This window comes from Clytia hemisphaerica, unplaced genomic scaffold, assembly GCF_902728285.1.
Source record: "Clytia hemisphaerica strain Z4C2 unplaced genomic scaffold, Clytia hemisphaerica genome assembly, whole genome shotgun sequence".
Taxonomy (NCBI): Eukaryota; Metazoa; Cnidaria; class Hydrozoa; order Leptothecata; family Clytiidae; genus Clytia; species Clytia hemisphaerica.
In genome coordinates this window covers 247,112-270,346 of record NW_027103835.1, presented here as the reverse complement: position 1 = coordinate 270,346, position 23,235 = coordinate 247,112, and the positions used below count along the sequence as shown (strand labels likewise).

At 36.6% G+C, this 23,235-nt stretch overlaps 1 protein-coding gene across 1 annotated transcript; it reads right to left on the bottom strand.

The window, feature by feature from the left end:
- Positions 1-1,064: 1,064 nt before the first annotated feature.
- LOC136807028 (uncharacterized) lies at positions 1,065-15,414 on the bottom strand. Its single transcript, XM_067063597.1, has 6 exons — positions 15,055-15,414; positions 11,913-12,101; positions 11,168-11,349; positions 9,557-9,766; positions 2,490-2,810; positions 1,065-1,978 (listed from the first exon to the last, which is right to left on the bottom strand). The coding sequence occupies exons 1-6, from the start codon at positions 15,375-15,377 to the stop codon at positions 1,629-1,631; spliced, it is 1,575 nt and encodes a 524-aa protein (XP_066919698.1). The 5' UTR covers positions 15,378-15,414; the 3' UTR covers positions 1,065-1,628.
- Between the last annotated feature and the right edge of the window lie 7,821 nt (positions 15,415-23,235).

Genomic DNA, 23,235 nt, shown 5'->3' with positions numbered 1-23,235 from the left:
AGTTTCAAAGGCAAGAAACAAAATTTGACATACAAAACACTTTTTCCAGTCAATGAAACAGCTCATCATCATAACCAGTCTGCCATTTTGTTTGTTTTGATTTGCACAAGTAATATTGTAATTCGTGTTATGATGTAACCACTATACTTTTTCTATAATTTGCATTTATTATAACACTCGCTTCAGCTTTTCAATGCTAAATCAAAACTAATAAAATGTAATACGTAATAATGGTAATAGCATAAAACGTAATATGAAAATATGAATACTGCCGTCCCGAAAGAAAAAAAGAACATTTACGGAAGAGACTAACTACGGGGATGCTTGCGCGACAACACAAACAACAAAATTTCGAGATTCCAGTCCAATATCTATGCGTGAAGCTATGAGTGCCTCCTCGTCGCTACGCTCCTGCGGGGGCAATGAACACTATCTCGATCCGTAATGAAAATCACACCGGAGCGTAACGGAACCGTAACATGAACAACATGGCCTTAGAGCAAGGCAGTGAAAACAATGGTAAGAAATATAGCTCAGTAGATTCTTTCAGATAGGGCCTTGCTTTTTACCAGAAAACGAAAGCGGGAATAACTGGGGTCCTATGTTTAAATATGACGTAGTTTTTGGATAAGACGTAACGATTTGGCGCCATAATTATACTTCAGCCAAATATTGCTCTCAGGAATGACGACCACGACCGGCGACCAATGATTGATTAGATTCATATCTCTAAAACTGGCCTTCCCAATTTTTTCCTACTGGCAAGTTCTATCTATTCATACTAAAGGCATCTCATTCAGCATAATTAAAATATTTGGTGTAACAAAGCTTACAAACCCCGTCAATAATTTTGTCAAATAGGGTCACTTTGTCAAGAAAATGTTACTTCAAAGGTCACTTTTTAGTATTCTGAGGACTCGATTTAAACATTCTCTACGCTGGAGAGAGCAGATAAACTCGATAACCCAAATTTATCTGGTCGCCGGTCGTGCTCGCTGGTCGTGGTCGCCATTTCTGGTCGATGCTTAGAAACTCCCCTCAGGATCTCAACGGAGAAAAGTGGGTATTAAAACAGTATTATGTTCAATGCAAACAAAGAAAATTGTTATAAAAAACTTTTAAAAACAATATTTACATATGTGAAAAAAAACACACCCGATTTCTAGGGAAATGGGCAAAGAATACTTCTTACAAAATGATGAAAATAAGAATATGTTAATAACATTTTAGGATTAATAGGATTAAAACTCAAAAAGTTAAGATTTTGGATGTTCTTATAAAAAAATGTGTATGTGCAGGATGGTCAAAAATTTTGTCCCTTCCATCCCTCTCCGCCATTAAAAAGATCTCCATCCCTTCTAGCCTAGCAAGTTTTGAATAACCAAGAGCAACAATTTTATAAGCGTTTTTTGTTGAAATAAAATTGAGAATTTTTTCGTAATTTTAACAAGCTTTATTCAGGTCGGGATGTTCATTTTATCCATTTCAGAACATTCATACTAACAAGAATCTCTTCAATCAGCTCCCTGCCATCGAACATTCTTTTGACGTCCATTCAGGGTCCATAAAACATTTAATTAACGTTACTTGGAGGAATTTTCGAAACCAGTTTCTTAAAATTAGCCAGATCAAGCTGGAGGGTTGTCAATGCTTGCCTGTTGCGGAGGCACAGCTTGTGGGTAGGGGGCTACTACCCGGACTGAACCTGCTGTTCCACTATGTGTGTCAGGATGCTGTTGGGGGGCAGCCGATGTAGTTTGTAGAGGGATGGTTATAGGTTGCATGCCATTGTAAACCGGTGGTAGGTTATAGGTGGATCGGTTGGGTCCTTGTTGTGGTGGCATCTGGTTAGTATAAGGTTGGGCTGGATATTGGTTAGGGGCCTGCTGTTCTGATGAGGGCATGCTACTGAAGATATCATTGTATGATGGAGGAGGACCTGTGCTGTCTGTTGCTGTGTATCTTGGCGGTGGGAGATCTGTTAAGAGAATACAAGATTGTTTCAGGTTTTTTAACTTGATGTTTTTATTATTGTTACATTTCTAATTCAGGTACTTAATGGCAATGCTATGAATTTACTGGTTTGTTGCTATGCTGCTTTTCATTGCGACATTATCAAAACTCAAACCTTGATTGTAATAAAGATCCTAAACTCTATTATCTCATAAAGAGATAGTTTAATCTAATGTTTCCAGCTCACCCAAATAGAGACTTATACGCGTGCGTAATTTATTGTTCTTTAAACCGCTAGTTGTTAAATAGCGTAAAGTACAAAAAGTAATGAATATGTAGGGGTGGTAGTCAGTGACCAAGGTCGCAGTTTGGGACGGCGAAATATGTCGTTCTTTGTTAGGTTAGGGTTAGGGTATGTCGTTCTTTTTGTCGCTTTTTGATAGTTATTTTTCGTTCTTCTTAGATGGTCTGGAAACGTTAGATGAACAGTCTCTAAGAGAAGGTCACGAATATCGTGATTAATTAAGTGAACTCACAGTAAGGTGTAGTGTTGATCTTCTCAATATCGCTCAAATTTCCGTTTCCTGATTCTTGGTTGCTTGCTCTTGCAACTCCGTTCGTAGACGAACTCGCGGCCAGAGTTCGCTCTCTGTTCAGCTGATTAGCCACTACACTTTGATTTGCGTGTTGGCGTGCAAGAAGAGTAGCGCGTCTATGTCGTGCGCGCGCACACATGATCATGACGCTGAGGACAACGATCGCAAAAATGGATGACGTCACAACTCCGGTGGTCGTGAATTGCGGTTTGCGGTTGTTTGCTGAGTTTTTGTGATTGTTTGTGACAGTTGGTGCGACGGCTGTAAAAAAACAGGGTTTAAAAATTTGCGATGCTTTCTTATTTACTTGCACACCCCTGTTTCAGAGACCCGGTCAGATCCACCTAGTTGAAAAACTCGGTGAAAAAAATTGCCAAAGAGTAAGCCAATTTCAAACCCCGGTAAAATAATGAGCAGCCCCATTCAAAGCAGAAGAAAAAACATTTTTATAAAAACCAGACTCGCTAACCCTACCCCGGTGAGCTTTTTCAAATTCAAACCTGGTGAAATTTTCCTTTGGATTTCAAAAGTTCACCGGGTCACTGAGACAGAGGTGTATTTGTTTCAATTTTCAATGCAGATGCATCTCTTCATTTATTTTGTTTAGAAGGGAAGATTATCAGAATAAAATGAATTTATTACTTTACAAAATGTCAAGAGAATGGTTACTTAATTAAATTCTTCTAAATCAAACCTGAAACATAGTTAACTAAGTTTTTTTTCATCTGGTAGCTGTCGGCAGGGCCAGCAGTGATGAGTCTATACCCTTTTTATATGCGCTACACCTTGAAAGATCAAATGCTAAGGTCACGTACGTACAAGTAACTCCAAGTTTACTTATCGTTGCATACAAACTAACTAATCTAAGCTACCTTTTCTCTGAGTTAGCAGTGACCAGGGATCATACCAAAAAAAAAAGGGATGCAATGCAACAGCAACAGCTTCGCGCAACGGACGCTTTTTTTAACGTCAAAAGAAAGTGATCGAAAAATTATTAGTTTTTTGCTGTTTAAGTCGCGAAAAAGAAGATAATCATCGCAGTTTTACATCAAGAAGACTCTCGAACAGATTCTGCATCTTCTGGTGTATTTTCCATCCTAAACGTCAACAGGAAATGGAAAAAATGAACATTTCACTCCTGATTCTTTTGTTTACATTGACTGACTCGTGTACTGCTCACACAACAACGAAAGTACGTACAACTTACATCAAAAAGAACTTTCTACTCAGCTCCAATTACGTATTATTCAAAACCATTGCTGTTCTATAGACTGCTCTGTGCGGAGATGTCGAAATTAACCCAGGACCCGTCCTTTGCACTTCATGCAACAAGACAGTAAGAATCAACTCCAAGCGACTCGAATGTATAACATGCAGAACAGCTCCACCCAAAATGCGCAAGCGCGCACATACGTATAGAAAACTCCCGCATACCGTATCAATGGACCTGTCATACGTGCACATTGGTCATCCAACCGTTCTTCAACATTCGAAACTTTGAAGATCTGGACGCCTCTGCCGACATATTCCTAACGACTTTGTCAGTCCATCAGTTGCTCTGCTGAACCAGCACCGTAAACATCTATCCGTAGCCATCTCAACACCCAATCTATGGCATCTTACCTTTACCGAATTCGAATCATACGTCTCAGAGCACCAATTCGACATCATCACAATGTCCGAGACCTGGTTGAAAGACAACAAGAACCTTTTATCGCACCTTGAAATAGATGGCTACGAAAAAGACTTTCGAAACCGAGATGCTAAACGTGGCGGTGGTGTCGGATACTACATCAAAACAGACATCAAACACAAAGCCCGTAAAGATATTGAATCCTTTGACACAACTATCGAACACCAGTGGATTGAATTGACTGGCAAGAACCGTCTCTCGAATGTCTTGATTGGCATTGTGTGTATCAGCCAAGCAGTAAACAAAATGAAAAACTTGAGTGGCTCAACCAAATTCGAATCACTTGTTTCCCAAGCCGCAATTGTTCATCATGGTCCAATAATAATTACAGGTGACTTTAACATCGATTTACTTGTACCGTCACCAGCAAACGAAGCTTACCAGAACATACTGGGAACGCTCAATCTCAAACAACTTATAGCCCAACCAACACGAAATTCCAAAACTCTAATCGACCATGTTATCACAAACATTGACACCAACTTATAGCGAGCGATGTTGTTTTATGTGACGAACTCTCAGACCACCGATTCACCTTTTTGTATCCTCAAAATCAACAAACCTCGATATGAACCGCGGCACAAATACATTAGAGACGAACGAACTTTAGTACTCGCAGACTATATCAATGATTTTCAACAACTACCATTAAACATTGTGTATGCTTTCGATAACACCTCAGACAAAGTCAATGCACTTAGTAAACTTATCACGGAGTGCATCGATCGTCACGCACCTGTACGTAAGATCAAACTCACCCGTCCTTCGTCCCCATGGATGAAAGATCTTGATGTCCGAGATTTACAACGGCAGAAAAATGAACTACGGCTAAATTTGAAAAATAACCGCAACAATGAACAACTTGACCAACTAAGAAACGTGAGGAACAACCTCAAATCGACCATCCGAGGAGCGAAAAAGAAATTTCTTAAGAACCTCCTAGCTAACAAATCCTCAGCCGAAACATGGAAAGTCATCAACAAATTACTACATCCCAGACAAAAACGCATGGACGTTGATCCAGGACGAAATTAACAAGTTTTTCAACTCAACTGCCATGAGGACAACAGGAAGAAATGCAGGAGACCTCTCAAAATCGTTCATTGAAGAACTACCCGAACATCCAGACAGCTTCCATCTCCGTCCTGCTACGTACGATGAAGTTTCGAGAGCTATCCAGAAACTTAGATCAGATTGTTCCACCGGACCCGACAACATCCCTTCAAAATTCATCAAGCCAGTATCCCAATATCTCACATCACCTCTAACCGATATCATCAATAACTGTATCCAATCATCGACCTTCCCAGAAGAATGGAAAACTAGTCGAATTTGCCCAGTTCCCAAAGTCACCGACCCCCAATCCTTGACAGACTACAGACCAATCAGCATCTTGCCAATCTTGTCAAAAGTCTTTGAAAGAATTATCCTCCAACAATTAACCGAGCACATCGAAGAAAAATCGATTTACCTCGAGAGTCAATCTGGTTTCAGAAAATCGCATTCAACTATAACCGTCCTACTCAAGCTGAAAAACGATATTAAAGTTGCAATGAGCAGAAGCGAAGTAACGCTATCTGTATTTGCCGATTTCTCAAAGGCTTTTGACACCGTTGACTATCGAACTTTAATAAAACAACTTAGTAACCTTGGCTTCTCTCGAAAAGTACTTTATTTGATTAGAGATTATCTATCAGAACGCAAACAATACGCCCAAATCGACGATAAATCATCGAGCAAATTAGACGTACAGTTTGGCGTTCCACAGGGGAGTATACTTGGCCCGATCTTGTTCAACTTGTATGTGACCACTATAAACACCAACGGTCCGAGCACATACCTGCTATATGCCGATGATACTACGCTACTCCGACACACAAAGATCCAAGAACTGCAGAGCGCCATCGAATCGGTCCAAAATGAAATAGACAACATCAACCTTTGGTCTGAGCAAAACAATCTTTGTCTTAACACAAAAAAGACAAAAATGACAATCTTTTCGACCAGACAACTTGCACAACGCCATTCCCTCGCGGAACTCGTCACGGTTATCAAAAGCGCTGGACAGGATATTGAACAGGTCAAAAATTTCAAAATTCTCGGTGTTAGATTTAATGAGCATCTAGACTGGACTGAACATGTCAACCATACCATGAGATCTTGTTTTGCCACGTTACGCAGCTTAAAACGATTCAAGAACACCGCATCATGGCAGCAGCGCAAGATGCTTATGGAGTCACTGGTTCTCAGTAAACTGACATATGGCATCGCTTTACTATCCGATGCTACAAAAGCCCAGATTGAGCGTCTTCAGAAAGTCCAGAACGCCGCCGCTGGCTTCGTGCTCAAACGTTATGCCAGAACCAGCGACGTAATCGATCTCGAATGGTTACCAGTTTCTGAGATGGTTGATCTAACAATCGCCAAGATTGCCCATAGCGCTCTCCACAACCCCAGCTGGCCGTCATACCTCAAACTCAATAGACAACCGGATCCAGACAGAGAGCTCCGAAATGGTAATTTGGTCGCACATGACATTGAGGACACATCTCGTCTAACTGGCACCTTTGCACATGAGGCCGCAAAATGCTTCAACAACTTGCCTGTTGATATCAAACGAATTGACAAAAAGGAAAGCTTTGCTGATAAATGCTGGAATTTTTATTTTGATAGGGCGCTAGCCAAATCTCTAAGCTAATTCAATTCAACCTTGAGTCACAAACTTAATCAACACAGTCGATCTAGTATCTGATACTTATGTGTAGTCTTTAGCATTTGCAGCCTAGTCTATTTTCTAAGGTCATTTATTTTCAATCACTTGCTATATATTTGGACTCACTCTTCTTGTGTTTTCTAGCCCACCAGCGATTCTAGCGTTCCCCTTTTGATATATTTATTTTATGTTAATATTTATTTTATTTTATCTAAAACATTGTTCTAGCATTTTATATTCCTAATTGAGACCGAACCTATATTCTATTTTACCGCAGCCATTCCACAATTTTGCCATCACAATATCTACAAATTTAACCGAATGATTTTAGTTTTGATGTTAATTCGATGTTGCGCTATTACGTCTAGTCTATTCCACATTCGAATTTTCTTCTCAGTTTGATCTCCTATGAATATATTAAAATATTATCATATAAGTAGTTTTTCTCCCTAATATTTAATATTTACTATTTCATTGCATAACTAGGACTTTGACAACCTACACAATTCTACCTATGTGATTTTTTATCTATATCATCTTATCCGACGAACCTATTTTTCAGCGTCTTCTATATTAGGTTGCCCATTGATTTACTATTTCTATACTATGTAGCCGACCAGCCCACTAAGCTTCCATTTAATGATTTAGCTGTCCACTTCGTATCAGTTTGAATCGTAGAGTTTTATAAACATTTATATACATAACATATACATAAAATATTTCAACTTCTTGTAAGAAGAACCAATATACTTTTGGAGATCAAGAAATTAATGATGAAAAAAAAAAAAAAAAAAAAAAAAAAAAAAAAAACAATTTGGACTACTGCAAGGTGAGTGCTCTACTGGCTGTGCTACTCTGAGCTAACCTACTACACGTTTTTTTAATAAGAACAAACTATATAAAAACATAAGGCTTCGATGGCCAAATATTAAGAATAAGTTAAGAATATTTTACAGCTTTGCAAACTTAAAAAAAAAAACCCTTAGGAAAATAGACAAAAATACTCACAAAATGGTGAAAATAAGAACATGTTTAGAACTTAAAAGTTTAAGAGCATCCGAAAGCTTTAAAAATTTCAATTTCTTACAAAAAACGTGTATTCATTCTGCTTGAAAAGATCAGAGAGTTTTGATTTGGAAATGGTTTGTCAAATAATTCTTCCCGCTGACTTTTTACGTCTATGTTTGTTATTTGAAAACACCGTATGGATAATACGTAACTCGAGCACGAACGGGAAACACAAACTTGTTCGAGCTTGTAAATTTCGAGTTATAACGTAAGGTTTATAAGGCATTGTTAGCTGAAGAAACAAGAAAACTTGTTTGAGTTGAGGAGACATTTGAGCTATAGAGGTTTGGGTTAAAGAGACTCTACTCCGGGGGGTGGTACTGACCTTTACGACCGACGCAGGGACGTGCTGCTGGAGTTTGGAAAGTGGACCCTTTCATATATGAATGTTTGGTAAATTTAGGACCTTTCAGAACGAAGAATGATTCGATCGAAAAAAAATTGAAAAATTTTAACCCTGTAAAGTGGCAAAAATGACTTAAAGTAGACGAGAAAATCAAATATTTTCTAATTTCCACCCTATAAATTGTCTAAAATGACGAAAAATCGACCCAGTTAAGTCTACATCTTGAAAATTAGTAAATTTTGGACCCTATCAGATATCAGATATACATCTAGAGTCTGAAAAGGGACCCTGATCAGCGACATGTCCCCGTATTTAATTTTGCCTAAGTGCCCCGCCCCCTGAAAATCTGCCAGTAGTGAAAACCCAAAACATCTTCGTACATCTAACATTTAGTGTCAAGTTAGTGAAATCCAGCATCCGAAAACCTTGAAAACCAGTCATGTCAATGCAAAATGTTGCTATTTTCATTGACAAATAGAACCAAGATGTGTCTCAGTGGTCAGCTTGTCAGAATATTGTTTCCGTATAAAAGCATTAAATTTTTAAATTCCAAATTACCACTTTCACTTTTAATCATGACCACACCACATTGCACCACCAAAAATGTTATATAAATACCATACTTTCCATCTTAATTTTTAAGGATTTCTGTAGCCATTTCGGAGAGTTACACTCTCTGGGATAGAGAAGTCCTCGCCAACTTTTTCTGTTTGTGTTTGAATTTTTTTCTCATCCATAACTCCGAGAAACTCAAATATTGCGATGAGAATAGAAGAAAAAATAAGCCGTGTCCATTCATTTTTTTATCTTACCTCTTTTTCGAGGGAACGTTGCCCGAGATTAGATTGAAGCAAAATCCCGTATTGCACCGTTTGGAACTAGTCTGTCTTTCCAATCCACTCTCCCGCGGCAATTTCTATTTTTTATAAGAACTCTTTATTATAAGCACTATTCCTGCGTTCCTGTGTCCAAAGAAAGACAGACGCTTGCTACCCTCTACCCTCCCAGGGACTTCACTGTAATAATAAAATATCTTACTTGAGTGTGATGATCCAATCCTATTTTTACACTTTTGTCTTTAGGTGCGAAAAAGAGATGGTTTTAGGGTGGTAAAACGGACAAATAAATGCCCACGTGGCAATTAGCGGCTTCGATCAAAAAGGTGTATTATTAGTCAAGATACTTACTTTGACGAGTGTGTTGTTTCGGGTTATCATAAGTGGTCCATCCCAGTACTAAACCTCTGTAGTTTTTGTTGTTAAAGACCTTCTTGAATACATATTCAACTTTGACATCAGAGTTATACGTATTATATGTGTTGCTAGGGCGATCTCCGTTATAATATCTATTGTCACATATCTTCTTGTAGAACAGGTAATATGGGTTTGAAAGCTTGCCTGAATAAAAAGTGAAGAAAATCAGTGTAGAATATACATGAAAATGTTTGACATTTCCTTTTGGGTCCTAGAAACACAAAAGAAAATCCGCCATGGAAGCGAAAAAAAATGTTTGACATTTCCTTTTGGGTCCTAGAAACACAAAAGAAAATCTACAATGGAAGCGAAAAGTTTTAAGCCTTTTTTGTGGAATTTTATGATAGCGTCAATTTTTAGTAGAAATCTCTGGAAACATTTCTTTTTTAAATAATTTCAAAAATAAGTTTCGATACTTTTGTTTCTAAAATAAAGGAAAAAATTAAAAAAAAATTCTTCTTCGATGTCACTAGCTATCATACTACGGAAACAGCCCGGTACTGGCAAATTTTATAAAATATTACTTCATGAACCGTACTTACCTATAACAATTCCAACCCCAATCCAAAACCACCAAAACCGCTTACTATTATAGGGTACTTAGGAAAATGGAGGGTACGGTATGTGTCGCCTTTAAGGGTACCTTTTTTGGATTTCAAAAGTCCCGCTAAGGGTCGGAAAAATCAGAAAATCAAATTTCAGTCTCACTAAGGGTCAGGGAAATAGGAAAATTTTAACTTTTTACCCCTGGAAAGATCGAAATTTGGTCAAAATTGGTCAAATTTGTCCTAATAAGGGTCGTAAAATTCACAAAATTTCCTTTGTTTTATCGTTTTTAGTCCCGGTAAGGGTCCAAGGGTCGAAAGTCGGGCGACACCCCCCTCCCCCGCCAGCTCGGAACCCTAGTACCCCCGGGCTTTACCGCAGCTATTTCCGAATTTTTGTGATTTTGGCGCTTTTGGATTGTTAGGGGGCTTTTGGATTATAAGGTAAGTACGGAATATTATGAATGATAAAGTGGGGTTATGTCATTAGCCTATTTCATAGAATTTGTGTTTTTAGTACATGATATTGTTCGTCACATCATTGCAGTAATCATTTCTTTATTGTTGACAACTCTTTTGCGAATTGAGAGCCTAAACAATGAATTCCCAAGTCAATTCTTTCAACGTCTTTCTCGAAGGGAAATCTGCACAAATGTGTGTCATTTTCCCTTTTATATTGAATAGAAAATAGCATGTAACAGATGTACTAATCCTATGAAATAGACTTTAATAGGACCATAGATTTATAAAGGCCGAAGGGCTAAATGTCGTACTTTGGCTGAAAAGTGTGCCGAGGTTAGAAAGGAAATCCTACCTAGGGCACGTGACATTACAATATAATTTCAGTGCTTGACCAATAAGAAGCTTCGCGGGCTGTCGAAAACAATAGCAGCAATATTTTTCTGCGATGTTCACTTTTTTATGCTTGGAAGAGCCTAAAGCACGACATCTAAAAACCTTCGGGTTTTACAGAAATCTGTTGATAGGAGGCGAAACTTACCATCCAGTTTTAAATATGACTGACAAGAATAAGTGTGCGATTTAAAATCGTCATCCATTATGTTTAGAGTAATGATTTTGTCACTTTGTGTTCTAATTCTCCAATTACATTCAACTCTGTTTTTGCCGGTACCGTGTGGCCACCCTGGTGAAAAAATCACACCGCTTGGCTCCGTTAACACCCTAAATAATGTAAGTAACGATTTTATTGGTTTATAGATATTATCCTAAAAATGTCAAACTTATTTTCATTATTCGCTCTTAAAAAAATCGATAAATCAACCACAAGAAAACCCTAAAAGGTCTTGATGTTAAATTAGATATTAAAGGTAATTCAGGGCACTATGATTTTTGAAAAAAAATAAGTCAAAATATTTCAGATAGTGAAGACGAAAAATGAACGAGAAAATTGAACTTCTATCCATTGAAGCTAGAAACGTCAATTTTGCTATAGCAATTTGCTACATTAGGCTTCACCTCTATTTCGATTCTCTTTAATCGGAATCTTTCTATAATTCGAGCTAAAACATTGGTCCCCTTAAGGCCGGTCTCCACTTTCGCCTGACATGAGCGACAGTTTTTTTTCTGTTGTTTGCAGGTGGACAAGGATTTATGTTGAGGATCAAAAATATTTTTGGGAAATTGGTGAAAAATCTCCCTCCGATCGAATGCTGGAATGCACCAAACGTATCTCGATCGAAGGACGCGTTCCTCGAAGGAGGTACATGCATGTAATAGGGCTTTACCTATCATACCAAGTGCAACCAGAGTGAGGGATAGACGCTAGATCTATATATTCAGCTATGACTTGAAATCGACTCCTATAGTTATCTCCATTGACAAATTTTAAGGTAACACATTTAGAATGAGTGTAAATATCATGTGGCTTGTTCTCATTTCCACAAAAAGTCCCAACAACTTCCTGATCGTAACACCTAAAATGGTAAATTTAATTCAATTAGCACGATAGCACTAATCACTAAAGTCTGTCTCAATATAATTTGCAGCGGAAACAGCAGTTTTGTGCTTGTTGAAAAGATATTCCAGACTGGAATATTATAAAAAAAGAAAAAAAAGAAAAAATGGAAATACCAAAATAAAAAAAGAAGCAGAAGAAAATCAACTTCTTGTGCTATGATCTTCATTTTTATATTAGTTCTTCAATCGTATAAATGCGGAAAAAGAATTCAAAAAATATTCAGTCATAAAATACAGCTTAAAACTGTGCCCTGGTTGTCTAAAAAAAGAACTCTTGTTTTTTGATGGTTTTGGAAGTCAATCAGTGATAAACTTTGGACCACTTTGATTTTCTTCTTATTCATTTTCAATCTTCGTTTTCCAATCTTTTTGAGTTTTTTCTTTATGATAATATTTCACTCCTGTTTGTCTTTTGAACAAGAACAAAACTGCTATCTAATTCGAGTTCTATCTATGCAAATTATATTGAGACAGACTTTACAATGTCTTCTGATATTGAATCACGGCCCAAACAGCTGGATTGGTTGCAAGTGACATATTGACGTTTTTTACGTCACTTACAACCAATTGGCTGTTGGGTCCGTGGTGTAATGTTAAAAGACATTGTAAATTAATGGTGCATAAAACGATAACACTATAACAGTTACGACGCTCTTCATCTCATTTTACACGTGGTTACTGGACTGATCGAGTCCAAAAGTCTTTCTCGAATGTGCTACCAGTGAAGACTGGGTAGTTCAGTCGGTTGAGTGATTGCACTAGTACAATCATGGTCGAAATCTATTGAGAATCTCGCGTTTCGAAATTTGGAGTTCGGGCGAGCAATTTTTAATTCTGTTAAATTTAATCGGATATTTCAATTTGGCTCGGGTTTATAGACTTCCAGGCTATATTATGAGCCTTATTGGACCATTTTTGAATTCTTGAGTCTCAATATACTTTAAAGCACTAACAAATGAATTGTGGTTTCAAAACTTCCAGGTGAATTTCCCTTTTTTCTCAAATATTACGACCATGATTATTACTACACGTAACGTTGTGAGTTCGAATCTCATTTCAGTCCTCAGAAGTTTGCTATCAAACTGAGGTCAATGGGTACATATATACGTGTTGACACTTAATGGCAAATCAGTGGAAATAATATCGTTGAATAACACAATAACAGACGAGTAAAAACCGCTTGTGTGAAAGACCCACTGGGACTCTGAGACCCCATTGGAAAATTTGGCAAAAAAATTGGCCCCCGGTGAGAAATTACCCTGAAATTTCAGCCCCACTTTGATTTCATCCCCACTCTAAAATCAATGTCTAAAAATTGCATTCCAAAACCATCCGCACTGGATTTTTTAACTTTGGAATGATAAAATTTCTATCCCCATCGAGATTTCAATAGGATTTTTATCCCCACTGAAGAAGTTCCACCTGGGCTGTGAGACAAGGGTTTGTAAAACTTTTATAAATTCTGAATTTTTAATGCTTCTTTTTGCTCCAATTAACTTTTTACCATTTTTTTTTTTTACCAATGAGAGATATGCAATAAAGAAATCAAAATACGGTTGACACTCTCTAACTCGAGGTATACTATTCGATAACTCCCTTTTTCGATAATATTCAGTGCCGTAGCCACCGGGGGGGGGGGGGGGGCAAAAGATTTTCAGATTATGGTATTTTTTTGAAAAAGGTGTAAATTTCGTCATCGTTGTCTGTATATTTACTTTTTGAAAATGTAATGCACTAACTATTTAAGATGATAGTCTTATGATTTGAAAATATACTAATATGCACGCGATTTCTACTTGCCTTTTGCTAAGAATTGACTTTCGGAGAGGTTGTTTTAGCCAATCTGGAGGGTATGAAGTGCAAAAATTTTTCTGACCCGTCCAGGGTGGGGCCTCCTTAGATACTAAACTTATAGGTCCCCTCTAAAATATAATTTGTGGCTACGGCACTGATATTGAAAAAAAACTGTCACTAGGAAACTGTCATAAACGACACTCTACTATTCGATACGCTCCCTCATTTGATGGTGCTCATTGAAAAATTCAAAAAATTCATCAATCGCAAAAAATAAGTTTTCGCCAAAATTAATTTTCAGGATTTTTGCCACTCGTCAAAATTAGTTTCGCCAAAATAAGTTCTCTTAATATGGTATGAGGAAACTGAAAGAACTGTTGTCTCGCAAAATCTTAATTATCTAATCTAGCTATGAAAATTTGAAGTGAGATCTCTATCAATGGCTTACTCCTCCGTAAAGGGTTAAGAAGCATTAGTTTCTCTTAGAAGAGCATTCAAAAGATTGAAGTAACGCACGTGTTTTTTCATTATAAGAACATTCAAAATTTTGGAAATAATCTTGCGAGTGATTTTGTTCATTTTCCTAAGAAATCGAGGGCGCAAAGAATTAAAATGTTCTTAACTTTTTCCAAATATTTTGGCCACCGAAACCTTATGTTCTTATACAGTTTGCTCTTATTAAAACACGTGTAGTGTGGCAAAGTCTATGAATATTTAAGGCGAGACCAATTTAATTTGTTGTTCTACGGACAGATCGTTAGAAAAATATGGGTCGGTCGGTCGGCAAAATAAGAAGAAATTTTTGATTTATTAGGGCCTTACCAACCAAGAAAATTTTCCAAAAGTATCTGGACCAAAAATTTACTTTGTTTTTTATCTTCGATGAAGATTATAATAAGATTGTGTATGGAATGCATTTTATGATTTTTCAATTTCTTGAATTATTTTCAGCTTTATTCAAGTTTAATTCTTATAAATAACTAGTGTGTAAAATATATTGTAGTGGAAATTCGATATTATTTTTTTTTTGATTTTAGCAAAAATAGGATCGGTCGGGCCCGTAGATCAACAAATTAAATTAGTCTCGCCTAATACATGAAAATATCAAATAATCACCCTGTAAAAACAACCACTTTATCTTTGGAACAATCCGGCATATCTCCTGACAGCCGAAACGATTCCCATTTTAATCGTAACATTCTGTCCATATTATGGAAAGACGATGCTATTTCGATGTTATAATATTCCGTTGTGTGGTATCCCATTGAATATATTCTTGCTTTTGTCGCCATTGTTCGATCATATACTTTACAGGACTTATCGTAGTACCTGCTACATTGATATAACGCCTTCACTGTAGATACAGGTAGATATAGGGATGATATAGCCAGCAAATAAATAGCCAACCATTTTTCTTGTGTTTTTCTTACATTATTCATTTTCTGATAAAAAGTAAGCTTGAGTTATTCGCTATTAGAATCATAGATTATCATCATAGAAGGGCGTAGATGTCGTGCTTGGACTGAAAAGAGTGCCAAAGTTAGGTAGGAAATCCTACCTAGGTCACGTGACATTGAATAGAATTTCAGCACTTGACCAATAAGAAGGAAATAATAGCAGCAATATTTTTTGCGATATTAACTTTTTTTGCTTGGAAGAGCTTAAAGTACGACATCTAGCCCTTCGGGCTTTATAGAAATCTGTGTTAGTACGCAAACGGGAAATGTAAAAGGCTAGTATATGAAAATAGGATACATATTTTCCGTTCGCACTCGCCATTATACCAGTAAACTTAAGCTACATCATTATTATATTATTATAATGCAATGTATAGCCAACATTCAACTTTTGGTAGGGCCGCATTCCAATTAAGCTATCTCAGATCAACAATATATATTATATTACCGAATTGAAATTTAGGAGCAACCCATCATTAGTAACTTAGATTTGAAAAAATCTAGCAAAAATTCAACAAAACAACGAACGTTCAAATCACAAAATTCCCTTTTCGTGCTTGAATAGACATTTTTTCTTGAAGCATCTTTTAATGGGACATCAATTATGATTACATAAACTAGCATACCTCTATTAAAAGTGGTTTCTCTCTCATATCGTACTAGCCTATAACAATCCAAAAGCTCCTTCAAAAATCAAACTCTTTTTCTGAGCAATGATTGGTTTTAGCTCAATTACATCATAATTTTGTTTGAATTGAATTCAGTGATTTTTTTATGAGGAATATTTTGGATTGGTAAGTTACTCTGTACCAGAGTGTACACGTTTATTGTTTCGTAAATACATTTATAGCTTGATAAAAAAATTCCCGTACGGAGACATCTGCGATGAAGTGTGATTTATAAATAGCAACACTTCTCTCATCGTCTCCCCTCTTTCACCAACACTCCATCGCAGTGATCGGTTTAAAAAAATCTCAAATGAAAACAGACCCTACGGCATTGAATTTTGAAATTAGCTGTAGATAAGGGCCTGTTTACATACAATAGGTAAGTAGGGTATGCATCGAAAGCGGATTTTTAAAATTCCTACACTAACTCTTTTGTTGGGTCAATCAATTATAATTCTTTATGTCAATGCCGTTTTTTGTACAAAAAAATTGCATTGACAACAAAATTCTATTTCAGTATGACTAAAGCATATTGGAATGATAAATAACATGTTGGTTGTATTTAAACTTTATTCGACAATTTCCTATTTTATACACCTATGAAAACAGATTTCCCAATGCTTATCATCGTCTAGCATCATGAAAATTTTAACCCTCTTTAAGAAAAGTTGTCTAAATGATTAACTAAGATGTGTCTTGTTGTAATCTGCATTCAAATCCCTGACCATAAATAATACGGTAATATTAATCTGCTTCCTGTTTAGACTTTCATTTTTACCCGCATTGGCTTAAAAAAATTCTACTGGGTCTGTGAGAAGGGGTTGTCTCTTGTTACGAAAACTTTAACAAATTATTAACTAAGGATTGTCTCGATATAATCATAGTCCGGATAAAAAAACCCAGTCCGGAAGCCTTTTTGTTTCTTTCCATTGTTTATTACTTGCTTGAACTTGCGTGTGAGAAATTAGTTTGTTTTGATCGCTTTTTGATCATGGGATTAAACCAATCCCAAGAGGAATACTTAGTAACGTGATCAAAAACAGAGCAAATTTTTATCTTTTGAAAAATCAAATAAAAAATTTAAACTATAAGCTTCCAGACCAAAGTTTTTTATACTGACTATGATATAATCTGCAGCGGAGATAAAATAACCTGAAAACAGCTGTTCGTAATTTTCTTACGCGCACGGCAAACCTCTGAAGGTGCGTGAAAATTATACATCTGACCTGAGATTGTTATGTTTTCACATATCCCTTTAGTACCCTGAGTATCAGAGGTTGAGTGAGAATATTTCAACCTCTGAAGACCAATAATAAAAATTTTATTGTGCATGTGTCAATCTAATCACTGTAGAAAAAATCAAAGATTAAAGGGACCCCTCGCTTGTTTGTGATCTTTAGGAAATGAAACTATATTGGTCCAAAAACCCCTAACAACATATTCAAAGAACATAAAACTTACTACTAGTTCCTGTAGAGATATCGAAAAATTCCTCTGGAAACAGTATGGCGTCTCCGTCTGACTGAAACCAACACAACCGGGGCTCATTGGGAGTTCTGAAGCCGATATCGATTCTCCATAAACCTGCAACTCGACTCCAAGCAAAGGGTTTTTCTTAGGAGAAGAGCGCGGATTCTAGACTGTTCGAACCAGAGCTGGCCTCTACACTCGTACTGTAACTTTCCGGTGCATTTGTGTCAACAACTTGGTGCGACAAGAGCGCGAGAAAATTTGAAGGCCTTCAGAAGCCAGTTGAAATTTCTGAAAGTTGAGTGAACATCAAAATTTATAATTTGTAATTATGGAGCGAAGAAAGAGTTTTACATGCTAATACTTTGGGAAGTTGCTTTTCATATGATTATGAAGTGAGTGTCTTGTTATCATTTTTAAGCGAGGGGTCCCTTTAAGAGCAAATATTACCATATTAATGTCTAATGGCTAAACTTTAACTTAATTCAGAAACTAATATTTTGTAAAGCTATGAGGTGTTCTAAAAAAGAGAGGTCAAAAACTGACGTTATTAAGAATTCAATCAATAAGTTAACGCGCGCTAGATAAGCTGATATCGTTGATGATTTCGTGAATCTTCTCACACGCCAATTTTTGTGGATTTTGACACATTATTTTGAAAATTCAAATTAGAGTATGTTAAAAAATCACTATGCAAAATTTGATCACGATGAGAGCGTCCTACGTTTACATTTGAAATTTAAGGAAACTTTTTTTGGACCACTTGGTATTAACTATACTTGAACAACATGAGAAGGAAATGACAGAATGCATGGTCAAACATGACGAGTATTCGCTACGTCGCAACAGTGTCAGGGTGATCCCAATACACTCTTTTTTTATATATAAGAACAACTTCATAAGAACAACCAAGCTCAAAGAAGCCGAAATTAAAATCAATTTAGAAACAATGCTGAGCCTAAAATTGAAATGAAATGAGATTGAGGTAAATTGAGGGCCGAATAGTAAAAAAGGCGGTACACAGCCTTTAATAATTCGATACTAATCTATATAAGAACAGGGTGATATTAAATTGAGGCTCAACGTGCAAATAGATAAGAACAGCCGAGTCTTAAAAAATTATACATAGCATGATTTGACGAAGGCGAAAATACATTCACATACCAGCTAAACCACAGTACTAAGTAGGGGTAGAACATTGACCTCCTAGACTAACAGTCAAGATAGATCATACAGCTTTCCTTTTGAAAGAGTATCCTTGGGGTTTAAATCCGTAAAAGGATTTCATCTTTTTAATTAATTGAATCATCGTTATTCGTTAGATATATTTAAATATATTCCTTTAAAAACCTTCTGAAGATTGTTTTTACAAACTTCAATTCTCTGCTTTGTCTTGCGTCTACGATCTGAGTCCCAAAAATCTTTTGTATTTCCCATCATCAAAGTAACATCACTATCATAACCCTCATCAATAGAGAACCTTGGCTCCCTCGTGTTTTTTACCAAGATAACATTTGTATTTACACAATAGATTGTTGTACAACATGTATAGCAATAATCTGATGTCAGAATAATACAAACGACCTCCTCTTTTCAAGAGGCTCAAAATCACGAAATAAGACCAATCCTGAGCCACGAATGGCTGAAATGTAAGAACAATTAAGTAAGATTGAATTAAATATGAATTAAGGGTCTTATTAAGTCCGAAAAACAAGAACAGTCAAGCCTTGACAAAGATTTATTAGTGCTTATATACAAAGAAAAAGAGAGCTTACTTGAACACAATAGATTGTTGTACAACATGTATAGCAATAATCTGATGTCAGAATAATACAAACGACCTCCTCTTTTCAAAGTTTTTTAAAATCCCAGCTGGCACACAACGTTAAATGAACGTTGAAACAACGTTGTGTGCCAGCTGGGATTGATCTGAGCCTCAAACTTTAGGAGTTAGATGTCCCTGAATAACTTTAAAAGGATAATCAAATGGTTTGTAATATTTGGCAGGTTGTGGGATCCTTCTAATATCCTGAGCAAAATCTCAAAATAATTTTGCCTAACGATTTTCCAGAGTCGAGAGATTTAAGTTACACGTTTTTGGCTTCTAGGATGAAAACAATAGAGTATCAACGTAAAATTTCAAATTTTGATATCTCGATTTTGGGAAATTGTTACACAAAAATACTTTGAGGTTTTGCTAAGGACCACAGAAAGTTTCTGTAATCTAAATATCTCAAACCATCTGATTATCTCTTTAAGAAAGAACACGTATAATAGAACAACTTCATACTCATATTCATACCTAAAAAACATCAAGAAAATACGATCCGAACCACTCCCTAACATAAGAAAGCAATATTGTCAAAATATACTTTGATTTATCAAATTGATACTGTCTTTCCTGGAAAGATTCCCAAATACTTAATCTTCTCCAGTTTCGAAAGAAGGGAAGAAGAAAAATAGTTAACACGCTCGCTGCCGGCTACGAGTAAACTCGTAGTAGCCCAGCTGGCAGGCAACGTTGTTTCAACGTTTATTTAACGTTCACAACGTCCATATAACGTTGAAACAACGTTGTTTGCCAGTTGGGAGAGGGGTCAAAATACGTCTGTATTACTTCAAAGGATCATAAATTTCAATAAAGAAACTCTCGTTCTCTTTTCCATTGCATTTTTATAATCAACGTGAAATTCTGTGTCGATAGGAATACAGTTTGAAGGCACTTCAAAGCAAAGCTCAGGCCACAGGACCCGTTTAAATTTCAAAAGGTCAAACTTTCAATTTTAGAAAAGGGCTTGGTAGTGAACGTGTTAAGTTACTGTTTATCCTCTAGACATGAAAATAAAACATAAAAATTCTTGTAAATCCTGTCTAAAATGAGTGTACCTTTTAAAATAAAGCTCTTTTTTATAAAACAACAATTAGAAAAATGTGAGCATTTAGAACAATGAGACAGGTCAGTCAAAAACCTGGCCTATCTATGCAGCCCGGTCATATGGCCTACCCTATGGCCTACCTTATGGCCCACCTTCGGGCCAAAAACGTGCGCATGCCCCAACAGAGGTTCCAGTGGTTCTTGACAGAGAAAAATTGACGAAACCGGAAATACCCACGTGGTCCCCCATCCAAGCGCTCTCGGGCCAGACGATGCTTAACATCCATAAACTGACGAAGTTAGGTGCTTTCACCATAGTATGCTGCTTTTTGCCTTGTGTAAATCAAATTACTTGCAATCAAAAGTGCGCGAAATCTATGTCAGGTCCAGGTGTATAAAGGCTCAAAACTTATTTATTTTGTTTGTTTATTTTATTTCAGCCTTAGAATTTGTTTTCACATTTTCAGAATGATAACAATCGACTCATTTTTTAGAGTTTTAAGGTGGGCCATAAGGGTAGGCCATAGGGTAGGCCATATGGTCGAGCCAGAGAGGTAGGCCAGGTTTTCGAATGACCCCAATGAAGACCAAAATCACCAAAAAGTAAGAATAATTTATGAACAGCCCTGATTCTGGAATAGCTGATTTTTTGGTTAGGAATCGAATTACTGAGAAAGGGTTCAAGGTTTAAAACACCCCTGTGTCACAAACCCGTTGGGAACCCAGCACCACTGGAAAATTTGTCAAAAATTTCGTCCCCGGTGGGAAAATACCCTGGCATTTCCCCCCACTGGGAAATTCACTTTAATTTCATCCCTTCTCGAAATTTATAGTTTAAAAAGTTGCACTCTGAAGCCATCCCCACTGGATTTTTAAATCTTGGAACAATAAAATTTCTATCCCCATTGGGATTTCAATGGGAATCTTTATCCCAAAAAAGTCCCTGCGGGGTTGTGAGACAGGGGTGTTCTAAAGTACAAATAGAAACAGGTTGGGAATAATTGTTCTCGATTCCTATAGAAAGTTTTAAAAGGGTAGAAGACGGAAAAAGGAAGCGATAAAATTTGAGTTCATCATGAAAAATAATCTCAAAACCGATCAGCATGTTGCTAAGGCATATTATGATCTGAAAAGTTTATCCAGCTTATTACTTACAAACCCATACGAGAATGAGGCACTACGCACTAGAAATTAGTGAGTCTGATTGGTCCGTAGTTTTAATGATTTTTGTAGGAAAACTGTATCATAAAAATTAAGAAATAAAAACCTCTATATCTTCCATGGAAATATTGCATATTTTAGAACATTTCTATGAATTATATCTAACTAGCATTTTAGAAATATCCATTAAAATGTAATGACCATAAGTGTATATTTGAGAATTTTTTAATACCAAGCTAAAAAAGAAAGAAATTAGTCAAAAGATAGTAAAAAACTAAAACGAACTATATGCACTATGCACTTTGTAATAAGCACCACACTTTATTATCACTTTTTCATAAAACTGAAATACCTAGTGATAATAGACCTTTTCATAAATTACGTCACGAACATCACTTGCCTCGTTTTGAAATTATTGCCATAGTGATCAACTCCCAGCGGATTTTATTACGACTACTTCCTATTCATAAAAAAATCATTCAATGTCTCAAGGGCCATGATCACCATGAAAATTGTTTGAATACGAGGCAAGTGATGTTCATGACGTAATTTATAAAAAGGTCTATTGAGCCACCACTCACAACCCTGTTTCAGTGACCATGTCAGATGCGCCCCAGTGGATATAGAATTGCCAAAAATTGTATTCCTAGTAGGATAATGAGCAAACCTCGTCTAAATCAATCGAAATTTTCCACCCCAGGCAGATCTTGGAAATTTACGTTCATGTCCCGGTCATTAATTACACTACGTAGGTTAGCTCTTCAAAAATTGCAGATTTTTTGTTGGGAGATAAGCCTAGTAAAGTAAATGTCTTTTTTCTTTTTTATTCTTCCATTCTCAACATATAATCCATTTAACAGTGATCAAAAAATTTTATCTGCTAAGCTTAGCATAGTCTTTTGTCCATTGTCCTTGGCCTGATGAAAATTCAGTTGAAAATTCTCACCCAAGTGAGATTTTAACCTCGAAATCAGACCCGGTGAAACTTTCATAGTCACCCCGGTGGGTTTTAAATTGCGAACGGGTCACTGAGACAGAATTGTTACCACACTTTGTAATACAAAAAGCTGACCAAAGACTTAGAGAAAAGTCTTCTCTAAGTTTTGAGCGGACGCACTTTGTAATGAAATAGGAAGTTAATACCAGAAATAGCTTTGAAAAATTTCGTCACTCACTATGAATTCAAAACAGAGGCTGATTACGTAAGCAAGTCTATGATCACAGTAGGAGGCTACCCGAAGGTTCCTCTTTTGATAGCCGAAGTTAGGGGATGGCGCCACTCTTTCTACCTGGATTGCTTCTTCACTTACCCTCGTTCCTTCTCTTAATCGCTGAACATCAAGTATTTATTTGTGCTATGTACGAAATCTTTGGGTATGAGTCAGCCGGGGTTGAACCCACGATCCACAACACTACCGTCAATTATATTTTCGTTCCATGACTAAAGATTAAATCTCAAAATTAGTACTTTACAAAATTTTAAAATTTACTGTGGTGGTCATCTTTGAGATTGAAATTGCACTTTCATGTAGAGGAATTAGTCAATGTTGTCATGTGACGAAAAGGCCAATCTCAAAGGCAGAACAGAATTGCGAGAGTTCCAATTTTCCAAGATAATTATTTTGAGATTGAACCTTTAGTCATCTGAACGACGATATCTACATAT